At 37.7% G+C, this 24,526-nt stretch overlaps 1 protein-coding gene and 1 pseudogene across 1 annotated transcript; one reads left to right on the top strand and one right to left on the bottom strand.

Annotated features, from left to right (window-relative positions):
* Positions 1 to 11,802: 11,802 nt before the first annotated feature.
* Positions 11,803 to 12,492, bottom strand: LOC138844875 (short coiled-coil protein). The gene has a single exon (XM_070054966.1). The coding sequence runs from the start codon at positions 12,418 to 12,420 to the stop codon at positions 12,172 to 12,174; it is 249 nt and encodes an 82-aa protein (XP_069911067.1). The 5' UTR covers positions 12,421 to 12,492; the 3' UTR covers positions 11,803 to 12,171.
* Positions 12,493 to 20,829: 8,337 nt separating this feature from the next.
* Positions 20,830 to 22,612, top strand: LOC103346058 (protein Hook homolog 2 pseudogene; annotated as a pseudogene).
* Positions 22,613 to 24,526: the final 1,914 nt, after the last annotated feature.

A 24,526-nucleotide genomic window follows, 5' to 3' on the forward strand; every position in this document is an offset into this window, starting at 1 on the left:
AAAACTGGATACGTATATGTAGAAGAATGAAATTAGATTCATATCTCTCACCACATACCAAAATCAACTAAAGATAGACCAAAGACTTAAGACCTGACATGATGAAGCTGCTGGAAGAAAATGTAGGGGAAACACTCAAAGACACTAGTGTAGGGAACAACTTCTTGGACAGGAACCCCAAAGCACAGGCAACAAAAGCAAAACTAAGTAAATGGGACTGTATCAAACGCAGAAGCAAAGGACATGGTAATTAGAGTGGAGAGACATCCAACAGGATGGGAAAAGTATTTGCAAACCATCTGACCAAGGATTAATAGTCTGAATGTATCAGCAACTTAAAAAAGTCAAAAACAAAGTCAATCTAGTTCAGAAATGGAAAAGGACTTCAACAGACAGTTCTCAAAAAGACTAAATACAAATGGCAAACAAGTATATGAAGAAATGCTCAAAATCTCCAGGCTTCAGAGAAACCCAAATCAAAACCACAGTGAGGTATCTCCTCAGCCCTATAAGAATGGCTAAAATCCAAAACACAGAGTGTTGCTGTGGATTCGTTCTGAGAGGAGCGTGGTGGGGGCGAGAGGCATGGAGTCACCACACAGACCCCCAGAGTCGGGTGAAAGCAGGCCAGAGGCGAGCAGCCTGCAGACTAGTTTATTTCAGTTGGTACAGCAGCTTAAATAGCCAACGCAGCCAATCCGGTCAAGGGGCGGTTTATGCCCTAACCAATCACAGCCTGTTGCCAGGCAGTATTTGAAACCATCAGATCACAGCCTGTTACCAGGCAGGCTCCATTGCCATGTGGTGTCCAAAGCCATCCAATCACAGCCTGTTGCCAGGAAGGCTCTGTTGCCAGGTGGTTTTCAAAGCCATTCCTGAGTAAATGATGCTCCCTTGCCAGCAGCCATCTTGGCATGACCTTCTCATTCCACCACAACAGAGTAAATATGCTGCCAAGGACATGGTCAAAAGGGAACACTTACACACTGCTAGAAGAAATCTTAGGGATTAAAAAAGAACAAATAAATGTTTTGTGTATCAGTTGCTGCAAATACAGTTTTATAAAACTTTGTTTTAAACCTTTGTGAAACCAACAGTTCAAATGTTATGCTACCATATTTTAATGATCTGTAATTACTACTTTAAAATTTATTGCATAAGAATGAAATGATAATTTTCTATTCAATTACTATTTATAGTCATTGTCTATATTCTCACTAAACTGGCATAATTTTGTTTTTACTTGTTAAGCTTATTTGGAAAAGTATTAAGCCCTTTTACTGTAATGTGATTTGAAAATTGGCTCTCTCAAAAACTAAACCAAAGACAGAAAGAAAAGGAGAAGGAAACATGGTGGAAGGGAGAAATGGGGAGGGAGGAAGGGAATATCATTGTGTTCTTACAATGTGTCTACAAAGCACAGAGTCTGTTACAAACACTAATTAAAATTAAAAGAGAAAAGAAAATAAATACAAAGAGAAAATGATGCACACTAATTTGTTCCCTACATCACTGCTTACCTCTTTGTGAAAAAAATGCAAAACTCGGTATAGAACTAAGAGAATGAGGTACATTAAGTCAATAATAAATACTGAAATGTATTAACTATAATCATGTGATATGTAAAAAACTACATATAATGTCACAAGAAAAGACTTCACACAGTACCAATGCATTTACATAAAATGTGTACACATATGAAAAAGATTATGATAATTTGCAAAGAAAGAAGTAACTATATGAAGGAAATGAAATTAAAACACATTGTAATTTCTCAATTTCCCTTTAAAACTGTTACTGAACTCTAGTGATTTCTATAATTCAAGGGGCGAGGATTTTAAATCTTGGTTGACATGCCAATTAATGTCACCTGCTTTCCATACCAGAAGTACCCGGGTTCAGTATCCACTTTCGACTCCTGACGCTAGCTTCCTATTAGTGTAGACTTAGAAGGCATGTTATGATGGCTCAGGAAATCAGGTACCTGTTTCTGGCTCCTGACTCTAGCTTTCTGTACTGTGGGCCAAGGGGGCAGTGGTTAGGGTTTAAGAATTTGAGTACCCATCACCAATGGAGGAAACATGGAATGAGTTACCAACTCTTCAACTCAGCCTGGCTCATGCCCAGTAGTTGTGGGAATTAGGAAGTGAACCAGCAGACAAGTATCCTCTTTATATCTGTTTATTGCAGTTGTGTGTGTGTGTGTATGTGTGCATGCATGTAGGAATATCTTCCTCTGAAATAAATTTTAAGAATAGATAAAAATCCATTTTTGAAGAATTCTAACTTTATTTGAAAGGCAAAGAGACAGAACTCTCCCATCTACTCCCTCATTCTCCAAACGCCTCCAACAGCTAGGACTGGGTCAGGCTGAAGCTAGGAGCCAGGAACTCGGTCTTTCCTTGTAGGTGACAAGTACCCAGATACTTTTGCCATCACCTGATGTCTCCCAGGACACACATTACCAGGAAAGCTTGAATTGGAAATGGTTCCAGAATTCAAACAGGCACTGTAGCACCGGAAACAGACATCCCAAGAACGGACTTAACTCCCGCACCAAATGTGTGCCCCAAAGAAAGATTTTAGCATGGGCAAATGAATCCCAAAGACTGTTAGAAAGCCTAGAGCTACTGTTAGGTGATCTTTCAAAGCTAAAGGAAAACTTTCATGAAATTTTCTGAATATATTCCTTTCTCTTCATTTAGCATATTATGACTATTATGATGAGTTTTACTCTCCAATCTCTTCATTTGTAAAGCCTACCTGATGTCAGGTCCTGATTTCATAATACAATAGTACAGGCCAAAAAAATTCATTTTACATTGGTTAATATCTGGTTGGTTAGTAACAATTCATGTCAACGGAAATAGAGAATAGGAAATGACAACAGCAACCAAAAAAAAAAAAAGTCCCTTGATAATCTTAAAATGATCTCCCTACAAGAGTCATGTAAAAAGATTTAAAGAAACTCAAATTCTGTGACAATAGGAAAAATCTTCCACACAAAAATATTTCAAATACACTTGCTTATATCCACCAATTTAAAAATATTCAAGAAAGCATTGGTAATGATCTCTTTTAATAAAACAAAAGTAAAGGTTTTCACTGGAAAAGACAAAAAAATAAATAAATAAACCACCAAATTAGATTCTGTCCCAGCAGGAAGATGGGAGTGAACATAGCGATTCTTCCATGATACTCATCCTCCCACCTGCTCTCTCACCCTTGTTTTCCCTCTTCTATTCCCATTCTTTTTTTTTTTTAACGAAAATCTATTTTCCATTATCTTTATATGCAGAAGATGAACTCTATACTAAGTAAAGAGTTCAACAAATAGTATGAAAAAAACTTACTCAGATGTTCTTTGATTTCTCTTTTGATTTCTTCTGTGACCCACTGTTCATTCAGGAGCATGTTGTTCAGTCTCCGTACGTTTGCATATGCTCTAGAGATTCTAGAGTTGTTGATTTCTAGTTTCATTCCATTGTGGGCTGAAAAGATGTACGGTATGATTTTGATTATTCTGAATTTGCTGGTGTATAACTCTGCATTTTTATATAACCTAAACTCTTCAGTGGGATTATGAGAATAAATTACTCATGATGTTATAAATTATATCACTTATCCAGAATGGATTGGATAGAAGGTCATTATATAAGCTTTTCTCCTTTCTGGGAATCTTTTCATCTTTGAATACTGAAGGCAAAGAAATGCCTGGGAAAGATAGAAATGACTACTCCAACAGGACCTCACAGAATAACAGTGCTCACAGCACTGAGGTTCAGAAACAAACTTTTTCCCATTAGTCTGTTTCATCACCTTTTACAAAAACTTAGTTCAGTCTCAGAGAAATAGTAATTTGTGGTCCAGGATCCCAAGGATGGATAATGAATACTATATAACTGTTTACCCAGAAAAACAGGACACTCCTATCATTAACGTTCTCCTTTAGTAGGAAATAAAATAACAAGATTGCATTTAAATACAAGTACAGATCCATGGCATAATTGATTTTATGAATTGGTGTTTTTAAGTCACAATGGCTAGATGCCACATCATTGCGCAGATGCTGAAGTTGTGGATGTAGAACCTTGCGTTGACTTGTCTTTCTCATATCTTAAGGAAATTGAACAATTATTTTTCTCTAGATCTCTAATTAATTAGTTCCACATATGTAATACACACACACACACACACACACACATGTATATGAAAGTATGTTGACAAGGGTCTTTTGTGGGTGAGATTGCCATGATATGTCCTCTTATATATTTGTCATACAGAAACATTTGAGGTACTAAACGTTTAGAAACTTGTTGCAAGTACCTATCCAGCTTGTTGGAAATAATGAAGGAGTTTCTGTAAATTCATGGAGATTTAGCTAGGAATATAGCATATAATTGTTATTCACCTTGAAGTCTAATAGATGTATCAGAAGTTCGGTAAGAAACAGCTTTCAGTCAACTCTTTCAATAACTCCTAATTTTCCAGAAGAGCTGCATCGGAAGAGGAGCAGCTAGGACTAGAACCAGCACCCATATAGAATGCCTGCACTTCAGGCCAAGGCTTTAACCAGCTGTGCTACAGTGCTGGCCTCGAGTGCGTATCTTAATGGAAACTCAGACACTTTCCTAGGATCATGTGTCTAAAGAAAAGGGAAATATTGAAAATACAGCAGAGGCAAACCATTACCTGACCTTGGTAAAAGTTTTCCATTAGGAAAGAAAAACAAGACAAAGTATGCTGCTCAACATGCTATGGATGAGGGTTCCCTCAAGATTAGCAATGAACACTGGAATCAAAGACACTTACATAAGACTCAACATAAAATTTGCACAATAGACTGTCTACAAAAGTAGTTCACTCTGTTTTATGTGTGATTGAGGATGTAGTCTATGAGAAGTAAACTGGAAGGAGGAGATTAAATTCTAAAAAGTAACCCCAATAAAGAAGAAAGAGCTCACAAAGTATAGATTTGTGAGTTGAAGTCTTGGTGTTTAAGGAAATCTGAGAAAAAATTTAAAAGGAATAGAGAAAGATGATATTAAAGTTCAGGTGAGGGTGAGATGAATATGAGAATTAGAAAGTAGAGGAGGATAGAAAGTAGCAAGGATCAGGAAAAACAAAATAATTTAAAATTTGAATTTGAAAACCAGGTTTGTCTAGAGCCTTGAAAGCCATTGGAGTTTCACCCTTGTTTTTGAGATAGGGATCTATCAGAAGAATTTGATAAAAGGGTTGACACTGTGAGTAACGCTGAAGATACCAAAGTGAGAGCACTAGTTCAGCAGTATAGAATTTTCCCACCACTGGTTCTACCCACATACTCATTGCTCTGTGATACTTCAGTAGATTGGTAAATGCTGCAAATTTATCAGCAGAGAAATAGTGAACTGAATATCCCGTCTTAAATAAAAAGAAAAAATACTGATTATACACGAAGGTAACACTTTCATTGTGTTACCTGAATTCAATAATTAGGAATGGGTATGCATGAGGGAAATAAGGTGAATTGAGACAAGTGACAATATTATTCAAAGCACAGATGCTCCGTAGCATTTGATGCCCCCTGAAAAAGTCACTAGTAAGTGGAGAATACCATATCAAAAATGTTTATAATACACCCAGGCTCTGCACTCTCCTGAGACACACAGTACATTGTATAGTGTGGTCACTTGCCCTTGGGTCTGTGTGGTTGACTGAGAGCTGCATTTCATTGTGGCTTCCAGCATCCTGAGAGAGAATGATATAATATATTATTGTTCTGTGAAAAATCAAAACTAAAGTATGTGCAGAAATCAACCAACAACAGATGATGCTGGCGAGGATATGGGGAAAAAGGGACATTAATCCACTGTTGGTGGGAATGCAAACTGGTAAAGCCATTATGGAAGATAGTTTGGAGATTCCTCAGAAACCTGAATATAGCACTACTACAGGACCCAGCCATCCCACTCCTTGGAATTTACCCAAATAGAATTAAAGGGGGGAAAAAGAGCCATTTGCACCTCAATATTTGTTGCAGCTCAATTCACAATAGCTAAGATATGGAATCAACCTTAATGTCCATCAACAGATGACTGGATAAAGAAATTATGGGATATGTACTCTATGGAACACTATACAGCAGTAAAAAACAAACAAACAAACAAACAAAAAAAAAACAATGAAATCCAGTCATTTATAACAAAATGGAGGAATCTGGAAAATATGCTGAATGAAATAAGCCAGTCCAAAAGGGACAAATATCATATGTTCTCCCTGATCGATGGCAACTAAACGAGCATCTAAAATGAAACCCATTGAAGTGAAATGGACACTATGAGAGACAATGACATGAGCAGCCCTTGTCTAGACTGTTGAGGAACAACTTACTATTTTATTCCTTTTAGTATTTTGTTGTTGTTGTTGTTGTTGTTGCTCTGTTCTACTTAATACCACTGGTTGAACTCTGTAAAAATAAATAAATAAATTTTGAAGTAAAAAAATTAAAGTATCTGTTTTATGGGATGAATATTGCATATGCTTCCTCACAAATAAGAATAATAGTAAGTCAAACTTTCATTAAGTATATGACCATTTGTATATACCATTGAGGTAATATTATAGACATTATATAACAATAAGGTGATATATAAGATAGTAACCATACTATTTTATCAGATAGATATAAAATTCCTTAAAAAAAACTGCCCCCCATTCGGAGAAGAGAATTAATACCAGAGATTTCAACGGAAGAAGTGATACATGACCGCATTAAGTTAGCTGATGAGTCAAAAGATTTAAAGAACAAAATAGAGGAAATGAGGAGATAAGTACATATGATATTTAACATATCAACAGGAATGATGTGTGGTTGGTTGAACAATCCAATTGTTTTAGGTTAGAAAGTTCAGTAAATGTAGCTTTCTTACTTTCATTATAATTGTAGCAGATTTATAATGTACTTACTTCTTAAGTGCAGATATTATCCTGCCATTTTTCTTATAACGACCTTTTTTTTTTTTTAAGATAATATTCACTGTTAGGAAAGTTAAAAGTATGTATCACAGTTCATGGAATTTCTGACTTTTTCTGTTCAACAATATTTTTAATGGTATCCCAATTGCCATAGTGAAATAAGACAGTATAAATCAGATCAAAATTTAGAATTCTCCAAAAAGTTTTTATTTTTATGAATGAGAGTGGATTTGCAACCTTTGTATGTAAATGTGTGTTTTGGAATACATTTTATAGAAATTCTATAGCATTGACCTAAAAAAGCAAATATTTTATTAGGATCTATGTATACACACACACACAACATGTAAACATGGAAATTTCCCTCTCATGTATAGTGTATATATCAAAACTAGAGAATAAAAAATTTATTTGGATCCTGCCACTAGATTTTTTTAAATGATTTATTGAGATAAAGTGAGCTTCATAAAATTTGTGGGACATATGCATTGATTTCCAAACTTTGCACCAAAATTGTCTTAACACTTAAACCCATTTTTGCACAAGCTTGAATTTTTAAAATTTGTTTTTTTATTTATATAAAGAGTCAAGTATTTCATATATGCAATGTTAAGCCCATAATGGTGCTTCCCAATCTCCATCCTCCATCCTTCCACTTCCTTTCTATTTTTGTTTTTCCTTTTAAATTTTTACAATAACATAACTTGCAATTTGCTTATAGTCACAGGCAAATGAGGAATTTGAATAGAAAGGATAAATACCACGGTTTCCCCAGAGTATAGAGAATGGCTATACACAATAATATCTCACGATGTCAGGAACATTCATACACACTATATTTTTCTATTAGCTATAAATCAAAGAGAACATGATATTTAACTCCTGGGACTAAGAATAGTGGTCTACAATTGCATCAATTTTGTGAAAAATTAGGTTTCATTTTTTTCTATGGCTGAGTAGTATCCCATCATGTATACATGCACGTATTTTATTTACCCAGTCATCAGTTGATGGTCATCTGGGTTTACTTCATATCATAATCAAGCTGTTATAAACACGGGGGTACAGATAACTCTTTGATATGCTGACTTCATCATCTTTGAGTAAATTCCCAGAAGTAGGATGGATGGGGCTTATGGTAGATGTATTTTCAGATTTCTGAGATATTTCCATACTAGCTTCCATGTTAACTGCACTACCTTACGTTCCACCAACAGTATATTATGGTACATTTTCCTCCATTTCCTCTCCAGCATTTTTTATAATATTTGGATGATGTCAATTCTAAATGAGGTGTGGTAAAACCTTATTGCACTTTCTATTTTGATTTCCCCAATAGCTGGAGATCCTGAACATGTTTTCATGTGTCTGTTGGTCATTTGTATTTCATCTTTGAAAAATACGTGTTCATGTCCTTTACACAGCAGTTTTCTTTTGACCTTAGTTTTTCCTTCTATGACAATTTTGACAATTATCAGAGCTGACTCCTTTCAGAACGTGTCACCTAGCTAGTGTAAAATAATTTAAAATTCAATTTCACAATGTTTTCATTGTTATCATGAGAGATAACCTTGTGTGAATATAAATTAACCTCAGGTTAAGAATATCTATTATACATATCACATTTCCTTGTATAGATTGAAGATATTTTAACTTGAATATAAAATTAAGCACTATTTACTGTACCAAAAGTTTCTTCCTTGAGACATTGATCTAAGCATTATGAGAAAAGCTTTCAAATGCAGCTTTTATTGTAAATGTATTGAAGCAAATTATTATAAGTTAGAAACAGTTGATTCCAGAAGAGAAAAGTTTTGTCTATGAAATATTCATGCTTTGCACAAAGAAAAAAATCTGAATTCATTTTCTTTTGTCATGTAGCCAGACTGGGTCTGTGCAATTTCCTAGCTCTCCATAGGGTGGCTACAGGATTTTTGATTCTACAAATTGCATAATGTTACGCTTTCCTTAAAGGAAGCGTCTCAGAATGAATGCATTTGGAAAATTTGATATAGCCAAGTCTTACAGAGAGAAAGTATCCATAAATTACACTTGAAGAAGGAAAACACTGTTGTCTAATGAAATTGATGACAGTTTCATACAATGCTGGGGAAGTATTCTGACACTCATGCTCCCATTGGATGTCATTTTCAGTAGTATGCACAAGGACTGATTGCATCTTGTATAGGACACCACTTTCATTGGCATGCCACATGATTTTAATATCAAATTATATAGAGACATGAAATAATAATTTTCTACACCAGATGGAAACATTTTAATTCGGGGCCACATTATCCCTGTTGCATCAGATCAACTCTGCAGTTACAGTGCAACTTGATCAATGAACTATAGGAAGAGAGGAGATACTGCTATGTTGCAATAAAATTTTATTTGCAAATATGGGTAAGGAGAATTTTTATACCAGGTAGTTGTAAATTTGTGTTTTCTTAATTCTTATTTTAGTTACAAGAAGCAGAAGCTAGACACCAAGGAGTTGTACATAAATTTGAAAAGTTAAATGATCAACTGGAAAGCAACTCAAAGTAACATGCAAAATAACTTGAGTAAGCAATGAATGTATTCCTATTATTCACAAAGCACACTTAGAAGATTTTGTCATGCAATTAAATTCAAATTTCTAAGACTTTACATAATTGTACCATCTTCTGTCTATTGAGAAATTTTGTGGTTTTTTTTTTTTTTTTTGGACAGGCAAAGTGGACAGTGAGAGAGAAAGACAGAGAGAAAGGTCCTCCTTTGCCGTTGGTTCACCCTCCAATGGCCACTGGGGCCGGCGCGCTGCAGCTGGCGCACCGTGCTGATCCGATGGCAGGAGCCAGGTGCTTATCCTGGTCTCCCATGGGGTGCAGGGCCCAAGCACTTGGGCCATCCTCCACTGCACTCTCTGGCCACAGCAGAGAGCTGGCCTGGAAGAGGGGCAACCGGGACAGAATCCGGTGTCCCACCGGGACTAGAACCCGGTGTGCCGGCGCCGCTAGGCGGAGGATTAGCCTAGTGAGCCGCGGCGCCGGCTGAAATTTTGTGTTTTCTTAAAGTTAAATCTGAGAATAGGCCAGCGCCGCGGCTCACTAAGCTAATCCTCTGCCTGCGGCGCTGGCACACCGGGTTCTAGTCCTGGTCCGGGCTCCGGATTCTGTCCCGGTTGCCCCTCTTCCAGGCCAGCTCTCTGCTGTGGCCTGGGAGTGCAGTGGAGGATGGCCCAAGTACTTGGGCCCTGCACCCCATGGGAGACCAGGAGAAGCACCTGGCTCCTGCCGTCGGATCAACACGGTGCGCCAGCCGTGGCGGCCACGGGAGGGTGAACCAACGGCAAAAGGAAGACCTTTTTCTCTGTCTCTCTCTTACTATCCACTCTGCCTGTCAAAAAAAAAAAAAAGTTATATCTGAGAATAATTAACTTAATATCTACATTTTAGGCTTGCACACCAAAATTCCATGTTGAATGATGAAATCAAAAGGCAAGCTTGCAAAATCAAACAACTTGAGGAAAACATGTTTGCTGCATGTTCAATAAGTCAGTCCTTCAATTTCTCTTCTTACTGAAAAGGATGATGTTTCCTCTAGTAGGAGATTATAAGGATGTTGAAGATATTATATGTGGTCTCAGTGATAACTATATTTTACTGAATTTTATATTTATAAAACCTGAGAAAACAATGTATTTCAATATACAGTTTTAAGAACATAATGATACTTCCCACCTTACCTTCTCCTTCCTTTTTTATTATTCATTCAATTTTTGCAATTATACAGTTTTTTTTTTTCTGAAACAGCTTTTTATTAAACAGCAAAGCAGAATTGCAACACAATTTAAATATCTGTCAATCAGGTCACAAAAGGGATGCAAAATGTTTGTAGTGTAACTATTATATATTCATACATCAAATCTTACACTTCTACAATAAGATTATTCCATGATTAAAAGTAGTCAAATCTAGTAATCATAAACTATATTATTTGATCTCTTTTCCTAGAACATTTTAATAATACTTCTGACATTGATTATTCCCTTACCAAACAGTCTACAAACTAAGTTTTTAAAAATTGTTAAAGAATAATGAAAACTCTGCAAACCAAGTCGACTTTACAGAAAATTCTGGGAGAACAAGTAAGATAAAATACTGAGCAAGGTTATCAATTAGTGCACCCGTGAAATTCTCCCAATTCTGATACTAATATACTCAAGGAGTTTTGCAGTTGATCTGCTGGGTTCTACAAATAAACCTTGAGACCAAATTCTTTGTACTGTTCTCTTCCGGTGGTGGCTTATGTAAGGTCAAACAATCCATTTTCAAATATATTCCCCAAAATAGGTACTCTGCACTAGAGACCACACGACTCTCGAGTGAAAACATCTGGACTTGTTTCACTACTGTTTTACCAAGTACTTTTACACCCTAGTTTATTTTCCCTCAAGATTTTCTATTTTTAAGCACACACATGACTAGGACGCCTATCTTTACAGATACCAAGTAGATTATCTTGTACAAAAGGAAGCTTTTAAAATTCATGACAATTTACTTTCAAGGAAAAGTCATTTTTTTAGCCTCCATCTGTTTTCAATTGATTAAAGAGAAACCAGCAATCCTATCTTATTACTAAATATCACAAATGACAAGCCCTAGCTGAGAAAGTATCTTATTTTGGTTAAGTTTCAACAATTAGGGTTCAGATTACATCATAGATGATTAACTATTAAAATTACTTTTACAAATGTCAAACTGTTTTCCTTGGGGAAGTGAGTGGGAAGGAAGAGGCAAATGGAGCAGAGGCACAACATGGTGGACAGGTACATAAAACTGTGCATTCAGGACATGATTTTGGTCACTTTTTCACAACATGGTGGGTTTTTCTTGTATATCTTGCTAAGCCTATAATAAAAGACAGTGCTAAGCCTATAAATCAAAGTAAACTCGATAAAACATTCATCTTCAAGTGTCATAAATATATGCGATTCTAATTATAAAGTCTCTACAATACATTTGCACATTTTCATAGACTAACATAATACACAAACTTGTGGAAATCTCTAGTTAAGTAGTTAATTTTGCCTACATCTGACATTATCTTCCGAAATATTCAGTGAAGCCACAAATAAAAGTACTGTAACTTTTGGAATCTATCGAAGTTTTAAAGGAAAAAAAAAGGTCAGCAGCAACTCCATGAAAGAGAAGGGACATCAGTCCCCTACTTCCTTTTGCTTTTCGTGTCAGTTGTTTGAAAAACACTGGAAGCTGACATGAGGTTTTCTATATACTGTCCAAGAACTTGGTTTTCTGATTTAAGCTTCAGATTTTCTTCCTTAACTGCATCTACTCTTGCAGAGAGATCTTCAAGTGTGTGTTGGAGTTCCAACACTTGATTAATAAGTCGTGTTTTTTCCTCCAGTTCCACCTGATTTTCGGCATCAACTGCATCCATGTCAGCATTCATCATCTTGGATAACAAACTTTTGGGCCGTGGATGCCAAATCCTTGATGAATGTTCTTCCGTTGGAGGCGCCGGGGAAGGGGCACAATTATACAGTTTCAATTTACTTTATAATCACAAGCTTAACCCTCCACTAAATAAAGAATTTGACAAGTGATAAGTAGAACAACCACTGTTCCTCGAGTATTGACAAGCAGTACAAATGATAACCAAATCTCAAAATGTCAATTCCACTCATAATACATTACGTTTTATGCTGTATATTAGTTATGAATGCTATTTGTCTTTTTGGGGTGGCTTATTTCATTAAGCATTATGGTCTCCAATTGTGTCCATTATGTGATAAAGAGGATTTCATTTTTATGGCTGAGTAGTGTTCCCTTGTAAATAAATAGCACCATGTCTTTACTCTTTCGTCAGTGGGTGAATGTCTGGGTTGATTCCATATCTTAGCTATTGTGAATTGAACTGCTATCAAGATGGTAGTATAGATAGCTTTTATATGATTTCATTTCCTTTGAGTAAGTTTCCAGGAGTAAGATGGCTAAGTCATGTGGTAGATGTATTTTCAGATTTCTGAGGAATCTCCACACTATCTTCCATAATGTTTTTACTAGTTTATATTCCCACCAATAGTGTACAGGGTTTCTTTTCCTCCACACCATCAGTAACATTTTTTTTTAATTTTTGGGTGATACCCATTCTAAATGATGTAAAGTAATACTTCATTGAGCATTTTATTTCCATTTCCATTATGGCTAGTGATCCTGAGCTTTTATTCTAAATGCATTTAAATAAATAATTATAAAATTATCACATTTGACTCCAGAAGAGGAAAATTACTTCTATCAAAGACCCATGCTTTACTTACAAAGAAAAACATCTGAATTCTCTTTCCTTTGTTATGTATGCAAGAATGAGTATTTAAAATTTCATAGTTCTTCACACGTTCACCACAGCATTTCAGATTCACCAAACTGCATATTTTTATGCTTCTCACAATGGAAGCAGTCCTAGATTGAATTCATTTGGAAAATTTGGTGTAGCCATAGAGTCCAGTAGTTTCAGGTCTGTGATGGTCATGTAAGGTGTGTACTCTTCCTGTTTACATGGTTTTCATGGTCATTTCACACTAAATATTACAGAGAGAAATTATCCACTAGTTATAGTTAAAAAAAAAAAAAACCACTGCTGGCTAATGGAATTGATGACAGCATCATACAACGCAGGGGATGCATCCAGAACTTCATGTTCCTCATTAGATGCCATTTGTAGTAGTGTTAAAAAAGACTCAGTGCAATTTCTGTAGGAGACCACTTCCTGCTAATCCACAACCTGGGAGACAGCAGATGATAACCAAATACATGGGTCCCAGCCTCTGGGTGAGAGTCGCACTGAATTCTCAAATCCTGTCTTCAGCTTAGCTCAGCACACTGGCTCCAAACTTCGGCCTGGCCAAGCCCTGGGGTTGAGGCCATTTAGAGAGTCAATCAGTGAATGGAAGCGATCTCTCTCTTTCTCTTCTCTCTGTCTCTCTCTCTGTCTCTCCCTGCCCTCCTGTGTGTGTATGTGTGTGCGTGTGTCTTCTCTCTGTAACTCTGACTTTCAAATAAATAAATAAATCTTTTAAAAGAAAAAGTTATTTTTCGAGTTTCTAAAGGTGGCAAGTTAGGGTATTAATTTTATATCTTTTTAAAATGCAGACATTTGTAGCTATAAATTTCTTACTAAATACTACCTATCTGGCATCCCACAGGGTTGATATTGTACAATATTTTGATTTAATTGACCTCAAAGTACTAATTTCTCTGGTATATCTTTTGCTTCTTTAGTATATGTTGTTTAATTATATATATATATATATATATATATTTGATAATTCCTCATTGTTCTGTTATTGATTCCTAACAGCATCCTGTGATTGGAGATCATGGCTCAAATGATTTCAATATTTTTAACTTACAATTTATTTCACAACTTCTTATATGACTCATTCTGGAAAAAGTTCCATGTGCACTTTAAATTTTTAAGTATTTATCTTCATTTTATTTGAAAGGTAGAGCAACTGACTGAGAGGGGGTATCATTCATTGGTTCACTCCTCCAGCGTGCACAGCAGCCAGGACTGAGCTAAGCTGAAGACAGGATTTCAGTGCGACTCTCACCCAGAGGCTGGGACTCATGTATTTGGTTACCATCTGCTGTCTCCCAGGTTGTGAATTAGCAGAAGCTGGACAAAAACCTGGGACTCAAACCATGAACTCCAGTATGGGCTATGGTCATTTGAAGTAGAGAATTAAATACTGCACCAAAACCTGACCCTTGTGTCAACTTTAAAAGAAGCTGAATTCTGCTGTCATACGTTTTAGGTCTAATTGATTTACAGTGTCTATGAAATCTTTTATTTCCTGGTTGATCTGCTGTCTAGTCACTTTAGTCATTAATGAAGTATGTATTTATTATTGTTGAATTACCCTTTTCCAGCTTCATGTCTACCTATTTTGTCTGCATGTGTATTAGGGATTTGTTGTTAGGCTCATTTATAAATATAATTGTCATATCTTCTTGGGAGATTAAATGACATTCAGTAGTAACAAAGTCTGCACTGAGATATTTTATTGTATAACACTATGCCCATTCAGCTCTCCCTGGGTCACTACTTGGGTGATGTGTTATTTTCCAAACTTTCAACTGAGTTGTGTCTTTCCATCTAAAGTATGTGTTTTATGCAAAGCATATGCTTGACCATTTTTTGAATACTTTTGATTCTTTAAATATCTGACTTTTGATAGGGAATATCAATTTGTTTAATGCAATTATTGTTATATAAGATTTACCTATCATTTCACTATTTTTCTATATATCTTACGATTTACATGTTACTCTATTTCTTAATTATTGCCTTCTTTTTAAATGAAATAGTTTTTTAATGTACCATGTTAAATCCATTATCACTTATTTTGCTACAATTTTGAATATTTTTATTCTGGTTTTACTGAAAATCAAAATTACTATTACTCATAATTATCTATTTCAGATTAACTGTAGTTTACATAATGTACAAAAATATTACTACTATGAAATTACTGTCCTATCATTTTCAAACTACATCATTATACATGAATGCACAAGAAAGATTTATAATTATTGTTTTATGTTTTTATTTTGTAAATCAGAAGAAAAAAATAGTTGCAAACAACAGGGCATTTATCATGCTTTTTTAAATAACTACCTATCTAATTATGTTTATCAGTGCCTTTTATTAAATTATTTGGAGAACTCTGTTAGTATTTCTTATAAAAGAGAACTAGTGACAATAACTTGTTTCAGAAATTTTAATTTCTCTTTCATCTTTTAAGTGTAATTTTAGCTTGATGCAGAATTCTTGGGTGACAAGCTTTTCTTTCAGCTCTTTGACTGTGTTGCCCCAATGCCTCTAACTTCTGCGCATCTTAAATCACCTCTAAATATTGCTGAAAATTCATGCACATTATCAGTTACTTTTCTGTTGCTGCTTTCAAGATTCTTCTCAGCTTTTGGCTACCACCAATTTGATTATGATGATTCTTTGTGTTGATTTCCTTGAGTTTAGTCCACCTATGATTTGCTGACTTATTAGATGTGCAGATTAATATTTTATTACATTTGTGAAGATTTTGACCATTGTGTCTTTAAATATTCTTTCTTTTTCTTTTTATTAGTATAGAGAACAGATTTCATGTGTTTAATAGTTCCAGTTCAAAGAACATAACCACACTCCCTTCCTCCCTCCCTCTCTCCTTTCTTTTTCTCTCTTTCTGTTTTTATTTTTGCAATAACAGACTTGCAATTTGCTTTACAGCCGCAAGCTTAATGCACCACTAACAATAGTGTTCAACAAGTAAAAAGTAGAAAGACCACTGTTCCAAAGGAGTATAAAATGGGCTGTAAGCAATAATCAAATCATAAGATGTCAATTTTACTTTTATACATGCAGGGTGATTCATTTTTGTACACTATATATTAGCTACCACATCAGAAAAAACAAATATTCTTTCTGTCCCTTTTTATGTGTCCTCTACTTTTTGGTATGTGTGGAAGTATTAGTAATGTCCTTGGAAAAAAATGTGTATTGTGATAAAAACTCTAAATGGATTTCAAAATTCTTGTATCCAAATGAACTAATGTGTTAGTTCCATACTCTGATAACTTTTGGAAGTATCTTCATTTGTTACACTTGTTTGTATCCCATTAGTTTCTGAGGATAGTTCAGCTTTTGTTTATCCATTGGTCCTTCTCATTCCTACGTTCGATGATCTCAAGGAACTTGTCTACTCCGTCTGCTAATTCATTTTTTTCTAACTTTTCTCAATTCTGTTAATGCTCTTCAATGAATATTTCAATTTAGTTAGTGCATATTCAATTACTGAATCTTTACTCAAAAATGTAATTTCTATTTTTTCATTAGCAGCCTATATTTGGTGAAATATGCTCTCTCTTTTTAATACTTTATAAAAATTTACTTTATTTGGCCAACTTAATCTTTAGGTCTTTAAATATTGAAATGGCTTCTTAGGGCTGCTGTAACACAGTACCACAACCTCAGTGGGTTCCAACAATAAAAAGTTACTCTCTCACAGTTATGGAGGCTAGATATCCAAAATCAAATGTCAGCAGAGTCACGCTCCTTCTGAGGACTTGAAGAATCTGCTCCACGCCTCTCTTCCAGCTTCTTGTTGCAGTCCTCCGGTATTGTTGCTTCTAACTGCATCATTCCACCTCCACGTCTGTCTTTGCGTATTATTTTACCATCTTAATCCATTAAGATCTCATGTAAACTAAATATACCAGCAAGCTCATGATCTAAGTTTCTTGGTGGATGTGGATTTTAGGGGAACATTTCTCAATCCAGGATAAGCATATTTGTAAGAGTTAATTAATAAAGTTGACTATAGCTATGGCTTCCTCAGGAATATTTTCTACTGTTTTACTTCCTTTGGATAGGTCATACCTCCCCATTTCTTTGCATGTCTAGCAATGCTTTGTTGAAAATGGTAGTTATTAAATAATATATTAGCAATAAAGTCAGACTCTCTCAGCTTCCCAGTGTTTGCTGTTCTTGCTTGTTTTTGTTACTATTGTTTGTTAATGAATTTTTTGAACCAATTCTGTAAATCTATATCCTTTTTCATGTGTGACACTGAAGTTTCTGCTTGTTCTGGTTAGTGCTTAGCTAATGATTCAAGAGAGATTTCTGTAGATGTCTGGAACCAAAAAATCTCCCAGCCTTTACTGAAGAAGTCTGTGTGCTCAGGCATGCCTTTAAAACTCAGTCAGACACTTGATATTTCTGCACCACTGTGTGCTTTAGTAGATTTAAAAGTCATCTAGAGGTGAAAATATATGACCTCTCATGTCTTTTATGCTCATATTTACAAGTCTATGCATGTATGTGATTTTCCACATCCCTGTGAGACAAGGACAAACAGGCCTTGTGTGGGGGGTCTTCTGAGAAACACTAGACAGTTAACATAATGACAACTCTATGAGAATGAGACTTTGGAGGAGTACCAATCTTATTTGGCACCCACACTTGCAACCAGGCTGCTGGTTTTCTTTAAGAAATTGTGCTATTTTCAAAGCTACCACAGAGTTTAAGAGGGGACTGAAAAAGTATGTCAAGATACCATAAAATTTTGCTGTTTTTATCAATATTATTTTCTTTAAAAAACACTCTGGATTATTGAAAATTTTGGTTAGTTGTTCAAGTTTTGAAGAAGTCAATTATACTAATTTTTGCCAGTGTTCTCACTGCTTTTATTGAGTAAAGGCTTTTCAGAAGTTCTTACTCTGTAATTCCCCCTAACATCCCATGGCTATATCTTTTCAGAGTAGGAAATGATTTCCTTCTTTCGCAATTACCAGAATTAGAGAAAACAGAAAAAATGCCACTCATTTGGCTAAGCAGCATACCCTTTATTCTAGATATACACATTGAAGCAGGCTGAATGCTTGACCTGGGGAAGCTGGGGAAGGCTGCATCTTGGCTGGCATCACTGCTGTTCTCCAGATGATGGGCAGAGCAAAGCTGCTTCTGCATTCATTGTAAAGATATAATTCATCCTGTAGGAATAGGAGGAAATCAGAGTAACCTATTCTATTTCCAGAAATCACTTTAGCAAAAGTGACTTTAATTAGTTACTTCACACAATGGATTTCTCTTTATCTTTGAATATCTGGATATAGTACCTTTCCTCAGAACACTGCACTGGTCAAACATGTTTTTAGATCAATTTAGAGTGGAATAAATGTATTCTAAAATTCCATGGAAAATATAATGCATTGAAAAATTACAATACAAATTGGGAATATAGGGAAGAATGTTAAAATGAAAAAAATACATATTTTCCTGAACATCTACTACCATGCTCTAAATATTGTGCCTTGCATTTTCATACATGTGTCATTTGTTTCTTACAATACTTATTTGAAGAAGTTAATAGAATTTCTGTTTACTAATTGGAAAAGAGAGTCATTTAAAACTGCTCCAAAGTTACACAACTAGCAAGAATTGAAAAGGCAATTTGTGCATTCTCATTTTTATAAGTTAGGCTTTGGATTTTGGAATAACTTTGATAATAAATAAATTTATAATGTCTGAATTTCCATGAAGTTTAAAATAGTTTAAAGGATTTCTCCAATTAAGAATACATAGATACCATTTTTCTAGTTGCCTTTCTGAGATAATAGCCAGAGGCAAATCCTTGTTCTTAATGTTGTGAACCATAATTTGATAAAGAACGTAATATTATTAGGAAAGCGTGAATCAAAAATGAGAGCTTGTATTGACTGAAGTTTGAAGAAGAAGAGACTGAGGGGCACTTCCATTAAAAGATATTGGGTATACTTGCCGTTCTGGTGTATTCTTTCATCTCAGAGACTCAATTATGTATAGGTTAGTGATTTTTGTCTTGGCAGCATGTATCTATTATTATTGGCAAGATCCACGAACACTTCATGAATGAGTCTTGTCCATCTGACTGATTCAGAAAGTCTCGCTCTGATCCACTCAGATAAGCATCGCTTCACTTTCTAATTGCCCTCATTATGCAAGAGCTCTTTCTTTTTTTTACACTTCCCATCAAAAACTCTGTTGTGTAAGGTGGTTACCTTGATAAAAATAATAGCAATATTTTAAGTACTCAGCATATTTATTAGGTGTAAGGTAGTTTTTAAGATTTATTTTATTTTATTTATTGGCCGGAGCTGTGCTGATCTGAAGCCAGGAGCCAGGAGTTTCTTCCTGGTCTCCCACGTGGGTGCAGGGCCCAAGGACTTGGGCCATCTTTTTTTTTTTTTTTTTTTTTGAAAGATTTATTTTATTTATTTGAAAGACAGAGTTACAGAAAGAGGTCTTCTATCCATTGGTCCACTCCCCAGATGGCCACAACAGCTGGAGCTGCACTGATCTGAAGCCAGGAGCAGGAGCCAGGAGCCAGGAGCCAGGAGCCAGGAGTTTCTTCCAGGTCTCCCACATGGGTGCAGGGGCCCAAGGACCTGGGCCATCCTCCCATGCTTTCCCAGGCCATAGCAGAGAGCTGGATGAGAAGAGGAGCAGCTGGGACTGGAACCAGCACCCATATGGGATGCCTGAGCTTCAGGCCAGGGCTTTAACTTGCTGCACCACAGCACTGGCCTCAGGTAATTTGTTTTGTATAGAATGAAGTTGTGTGTATGGTGGTTGGTATTTTAATACCCATTTGAAGAGAGGGGAGGAAAGATTAGTTAATATCCTTGCGGCGCCGGCACACTGGGTTCTAGTCCCAGTTGGGGTGCCAGATTCTGTCCCGGTTGCCCCTCTTCCAGGCCAGCTCTCTGCTATGGCCTGGGAAGGCAGTGGAGGATGGCCCAAGTGCTTGGGCCCTGCACCCCATGGGAGACCAGGATAAGCACCTGGCTCCTGCCATCGGATCAGCGCGGTGCGCCGGCTGCAGTGCGCCAGCCGCGGTGGCCATTGGAGGGTGAACCAACAGCAAAGGAAGACCTTTCTCTCTGTCTCTCTCTCTCACTATCCACTCTGCCTGTCAAAAAAAAAAAAAAAAAAAAAAAAAAAAAGATGAAATAGTAGTAACTCTAGCCAAAATGCTAAATCATTTCTTGTTTTCTACTTCAGACATAGCAAAAGAAGCTGCAGCCAGACCAATTTTCCCACAAATAACAATGATAAACTGCATAATATTTTTAAATAACAGTCTCGGGTAGCACAGAGTGAACAAAAGCAGGGAAAATTATATAAGGTAATTGATTTAGATGACAGAATGGCATAGAGTGATTTTCTGATTTTTTGAAAAATTTATTAATATAAAAGGAACAGATTTCATGCATCCATAGATACAGTTCCAAGTTCATTTGTTTTGTTTAAATAATTTTAGATTAAAAACAGGAGAAGGAGCAGCTGCTGGCGGAGCGAGACTCCCTGAGGGAAGCCAACGAGGAGCTGCGTTGCGCCCAGCTGCAGCCGCGGGGGTTGCAGACCCAGGCTGACCCTTCCCTGGATCCCACGCCGCCAGCCCTGGAAAACTTAGCAGCTGAGATTCCACCTGCGGAGCTCAGGGAGACCCTCGTGCACCTGCAGCTAGAGAATAAGCGGTTGTGTCAGCAGGAGGCCAACCGCGAGCAGCAGGAGGAGCTGCAGCGCCACCTAGAGGAGGCCAACCGCGCGCGCCATGCGCTGGAGACCCAGCAGCGACTGAGCCAGCGCAGGTGTCGGAGCTGCGGGGCCAGGTGGAGGATGTGCAGAGAGCCCTACAGGATCAGGGCGGGAAGACGGAGGATTCCACCTTGTTGAAGAGGAAGTTAGAGGAACACTTGCAGAAGCTGCATGAGGCGGACCTGGAGCTGCAGCGGAAGCGAGAGTACATCGAGGAACTGGAGCCACCGGGCGACAGCAGCACAGCGCGGCGCATTGAGGAGCTACAGTATAGCCTGCAGAAAAAAGACGCCGACTTGCGGGCCGTGGAGGAGCGGTACCGCCGCTATGTGGACAAGGCGCGCACGGAACCTAAGCAGAGGCCCCCTGCAGGGCCGCCCCCAGAGCTGCACGCCCTGAGGTCACAGCTCCGGGATTGGGACGTCCGAATCCGGCACCCAGAGGTGGACTACGAGAAGAGCCGAAGCCAGCGAGAGCAGGAGGAGAAGCTGCTCATCAGCGCCTGGTATAACATGGCATGGCCTTGCAGCAGCGCGCCGGGGAGGAGCGGGCACCCGCCCACGCCCAGTCCTTCCTGGCCCAGCAGCGTCTGGCCACCAACGCCCGCCGCTGGGACGCCTGGGGTCGCTGAGCCTCCGCCCAGCCACCGACAAACACTGACACGCCTCGGGGCCTCTGCCTGCTGCCCGGGCCAGCCAGGGCTCGGCCCGACCCGGGATTCCTCCGACTCCCACGGTGCCCAGCGCCCGGGCACTGGCCAGCAGCTGCACCCATGTCCGTCGTTTGGTGCGGGAAAAGAGAGGTGGCCCGGGATGGCCCTGTTCTCTGAAGCCGTGTGGTTTTTATCTTTGATTTCATTATGATTTCTCTTCACTATCACAGTTTCATTTTCTACTAATTGATTCATTTCATTTTGATTCCTCCTTAAGATTTCATTTTCACTAGAGATTTTCTATCCTGTCCAGTAAGGATTTCTGTAGTTCAAGAATTTGTTTTTGAGAACTTCTTAATGTTCTTATCAATTTTTGAGATCCGTTTCTTGCATTTCTTCTATCTCATCTATCTCATCATCTTCATAATCTTGAATCGGGGTGTCTTGCTCATTTGGGGGCATCATAGTGTCTTCCTTGTTCTTGTTTCCTTGGTTTCTGCATTTGTTGCTTGGCATTGTGGAGATATTCTTTGGTTTCTTCGCTGTGGTGGTTTTTCTCATTATACTATGTCTCTAGATTAAGTGGACTGTCTGCTTTTGATGGATCCTTAGAGGATTGTGATGGGTGTGGCCAGAGAGCTCTGTTTGGTTCTTCAGGGTTAAGGGTGTGCCAAAGGTGTCTTACCCAGGTTGAGAGTGGTAAATCTTCTCTCTCTCTCTTGCTCTCTCTCTCTCTTTTTAATTCAGAAGGGAAGTAATTCAATGCACAAAAATCAACAGCCTTTGCATACACAGGCAATGCCATGGCTGAGAAAGAACTTTTAAGATCAATCCCATTCACAATAGCTACAAAAACAATCAAATACCTTGGAATAAACTTAACTAAGGATGTTAAAGATCTCTATGATGAAAATTACAAAACCTTAAAGAAAGAAATAGAAGAGGATACCAAAAAAATGGAAAAAATCTTCCATGCTCATGGATTGGAAGAATCAATATCATCAAAATGTCCATTCTCCCGAAAGCAATTTATAGATTCAATGCGATACCAATCAAAATACTAAAGACATTCTTCTCAGATCTGGAAAAAATGATGCTGAAATTCACATGGAGACACAGGAGACCTCAAATAGATAAAGGAATCTTGTACAACAAAATCAAAGCTGGAGGCATCACAGGACCAGATTTCAGGACATGCTACAGGGCAGTTGTGATCAAAACAGCATGGTACTGGCACAGAAACAGATGGATAGACCAATGGAACAAAATAGAAACACCAGAAATCAATCCAAACATCTTATATTTGATCAAGGATCTAAAACCAATTTCTGGAGCAAGGACAGTCTATTCAACAAAAGGTGCTGGGAAAACTGGATTTCCATGTGCAGAAGCATGAAGCAAGACCCCTACCTTACACCTTACACAAAAATCCACAAAACATGGATTTTTTTTTTATTTTTGACAGGCAGAGTAGACAGTGAGAGAGAGAGAAAGACAGAGAGAAAGGTCTTCCTTTTGCCATTGGTTCACCCTCCAATGGCCAGCACAGCCAGTCTGCTGCAGCTGGCGCACTGCGCTGATCCGATGGCAGGAGCCAGGTGCTTTTCCTGGTCTCCCATGGGGTGCAGGGCCCAAGTACTTGGGCCATCCTCCACTGCACTCCCGGGCCATAGCAGAGAGCTGGCCTGGAAGAGGGGCAACCTGGACAGAATCCGGTGCCCCGACTGGGACTAGAACCCGGTGTACCAGGATTAGCCTATTGAGCCACGGCGCCGGCCTAAAACATGGATTAAAGATCTAAATCTATGACCCGACACCATTAAATTATTAGAGAACATTGGAGAAACCCTGCAAGATATAGGCACCGGCAAAGACTTCTTGGAAAAGACCTTGGAAGCACAGGCAGTCAAAGCCAAAATTAACAATTGGGACTACATCAAATTGAGAAGTTTCTGTACTGCAAAAGAAACAGTCAGGAAAGTGAAGAGGCAGCCGACAGAATGGGAAAATATATTTGCAAACTATGCAACCGATAAAGGATTAATAACCAGAATCTACAAAGAGATCAAGAAACTCCACAACAACGAAACAGACAACCCACTTCAGAGATGGGCCAAGGACCTCAATAGACATTTTTCAAAAGAGGAAATCCAAATGGCCAACAGACACATGAAAAAATGTTCAAGAATACTAGCAATCAGGGAAATGCAAATCAAAACCACAATGAGGTTCCACCTCACCCCAGTTAGAATGGCTCACATTCAGAAATCTACCAACAACAGATGTGGCGAGGATGTGGGGAAAAGGGGACACTAACCCACTGTTGGTGGGAATGCAAACTGGTAAAGCCACTATGGAAGTCAGTCTGGGGATTCCTCAGAAACCTGAATATAACCCTACCATACAACCCAGCCGTCCCACTCCTTGGAATTTACCCAAAGGAAATTAAATTGGCAAACACAAAAGCAGTCTGCACCTTAATGTTTATTTCAGCTCAATTCACAATAGCTGAGACCTGGAATCAACCTAAATGCCCATCAACAGTAGACTGGATAAAGAAATTATGGGACATATACTCTATAGAATACAATACAGCAGTGAAAATTAAATCCGGTCATTTCCAAAAAAAAATGGAGCAATCTGGAAAACATCATGCCAATCAACTATATTCTGTATGTTCTCATCGGTCAAAATAAACTATGCCATTGATTCCCTGAGTAGACTGAAATTTTCAGTTAGTGGTTTTCCCCATATTATCAAAACATTCAATCC

Source organism: Oryctolagus cuniculus, chromosome 13, assembly GCF_964237555.1.
Source record: "Oryctolagus cuniculus chromosome 13, mOryCun1.1, whole genome shotgun sequence".
Lineage (NCBI taxonomy): Eukaryota > Metazoa > Chordata > Mammalia > Lagomorpha > Leporidae > Oryctolagus > Oryctolagus cuniculus.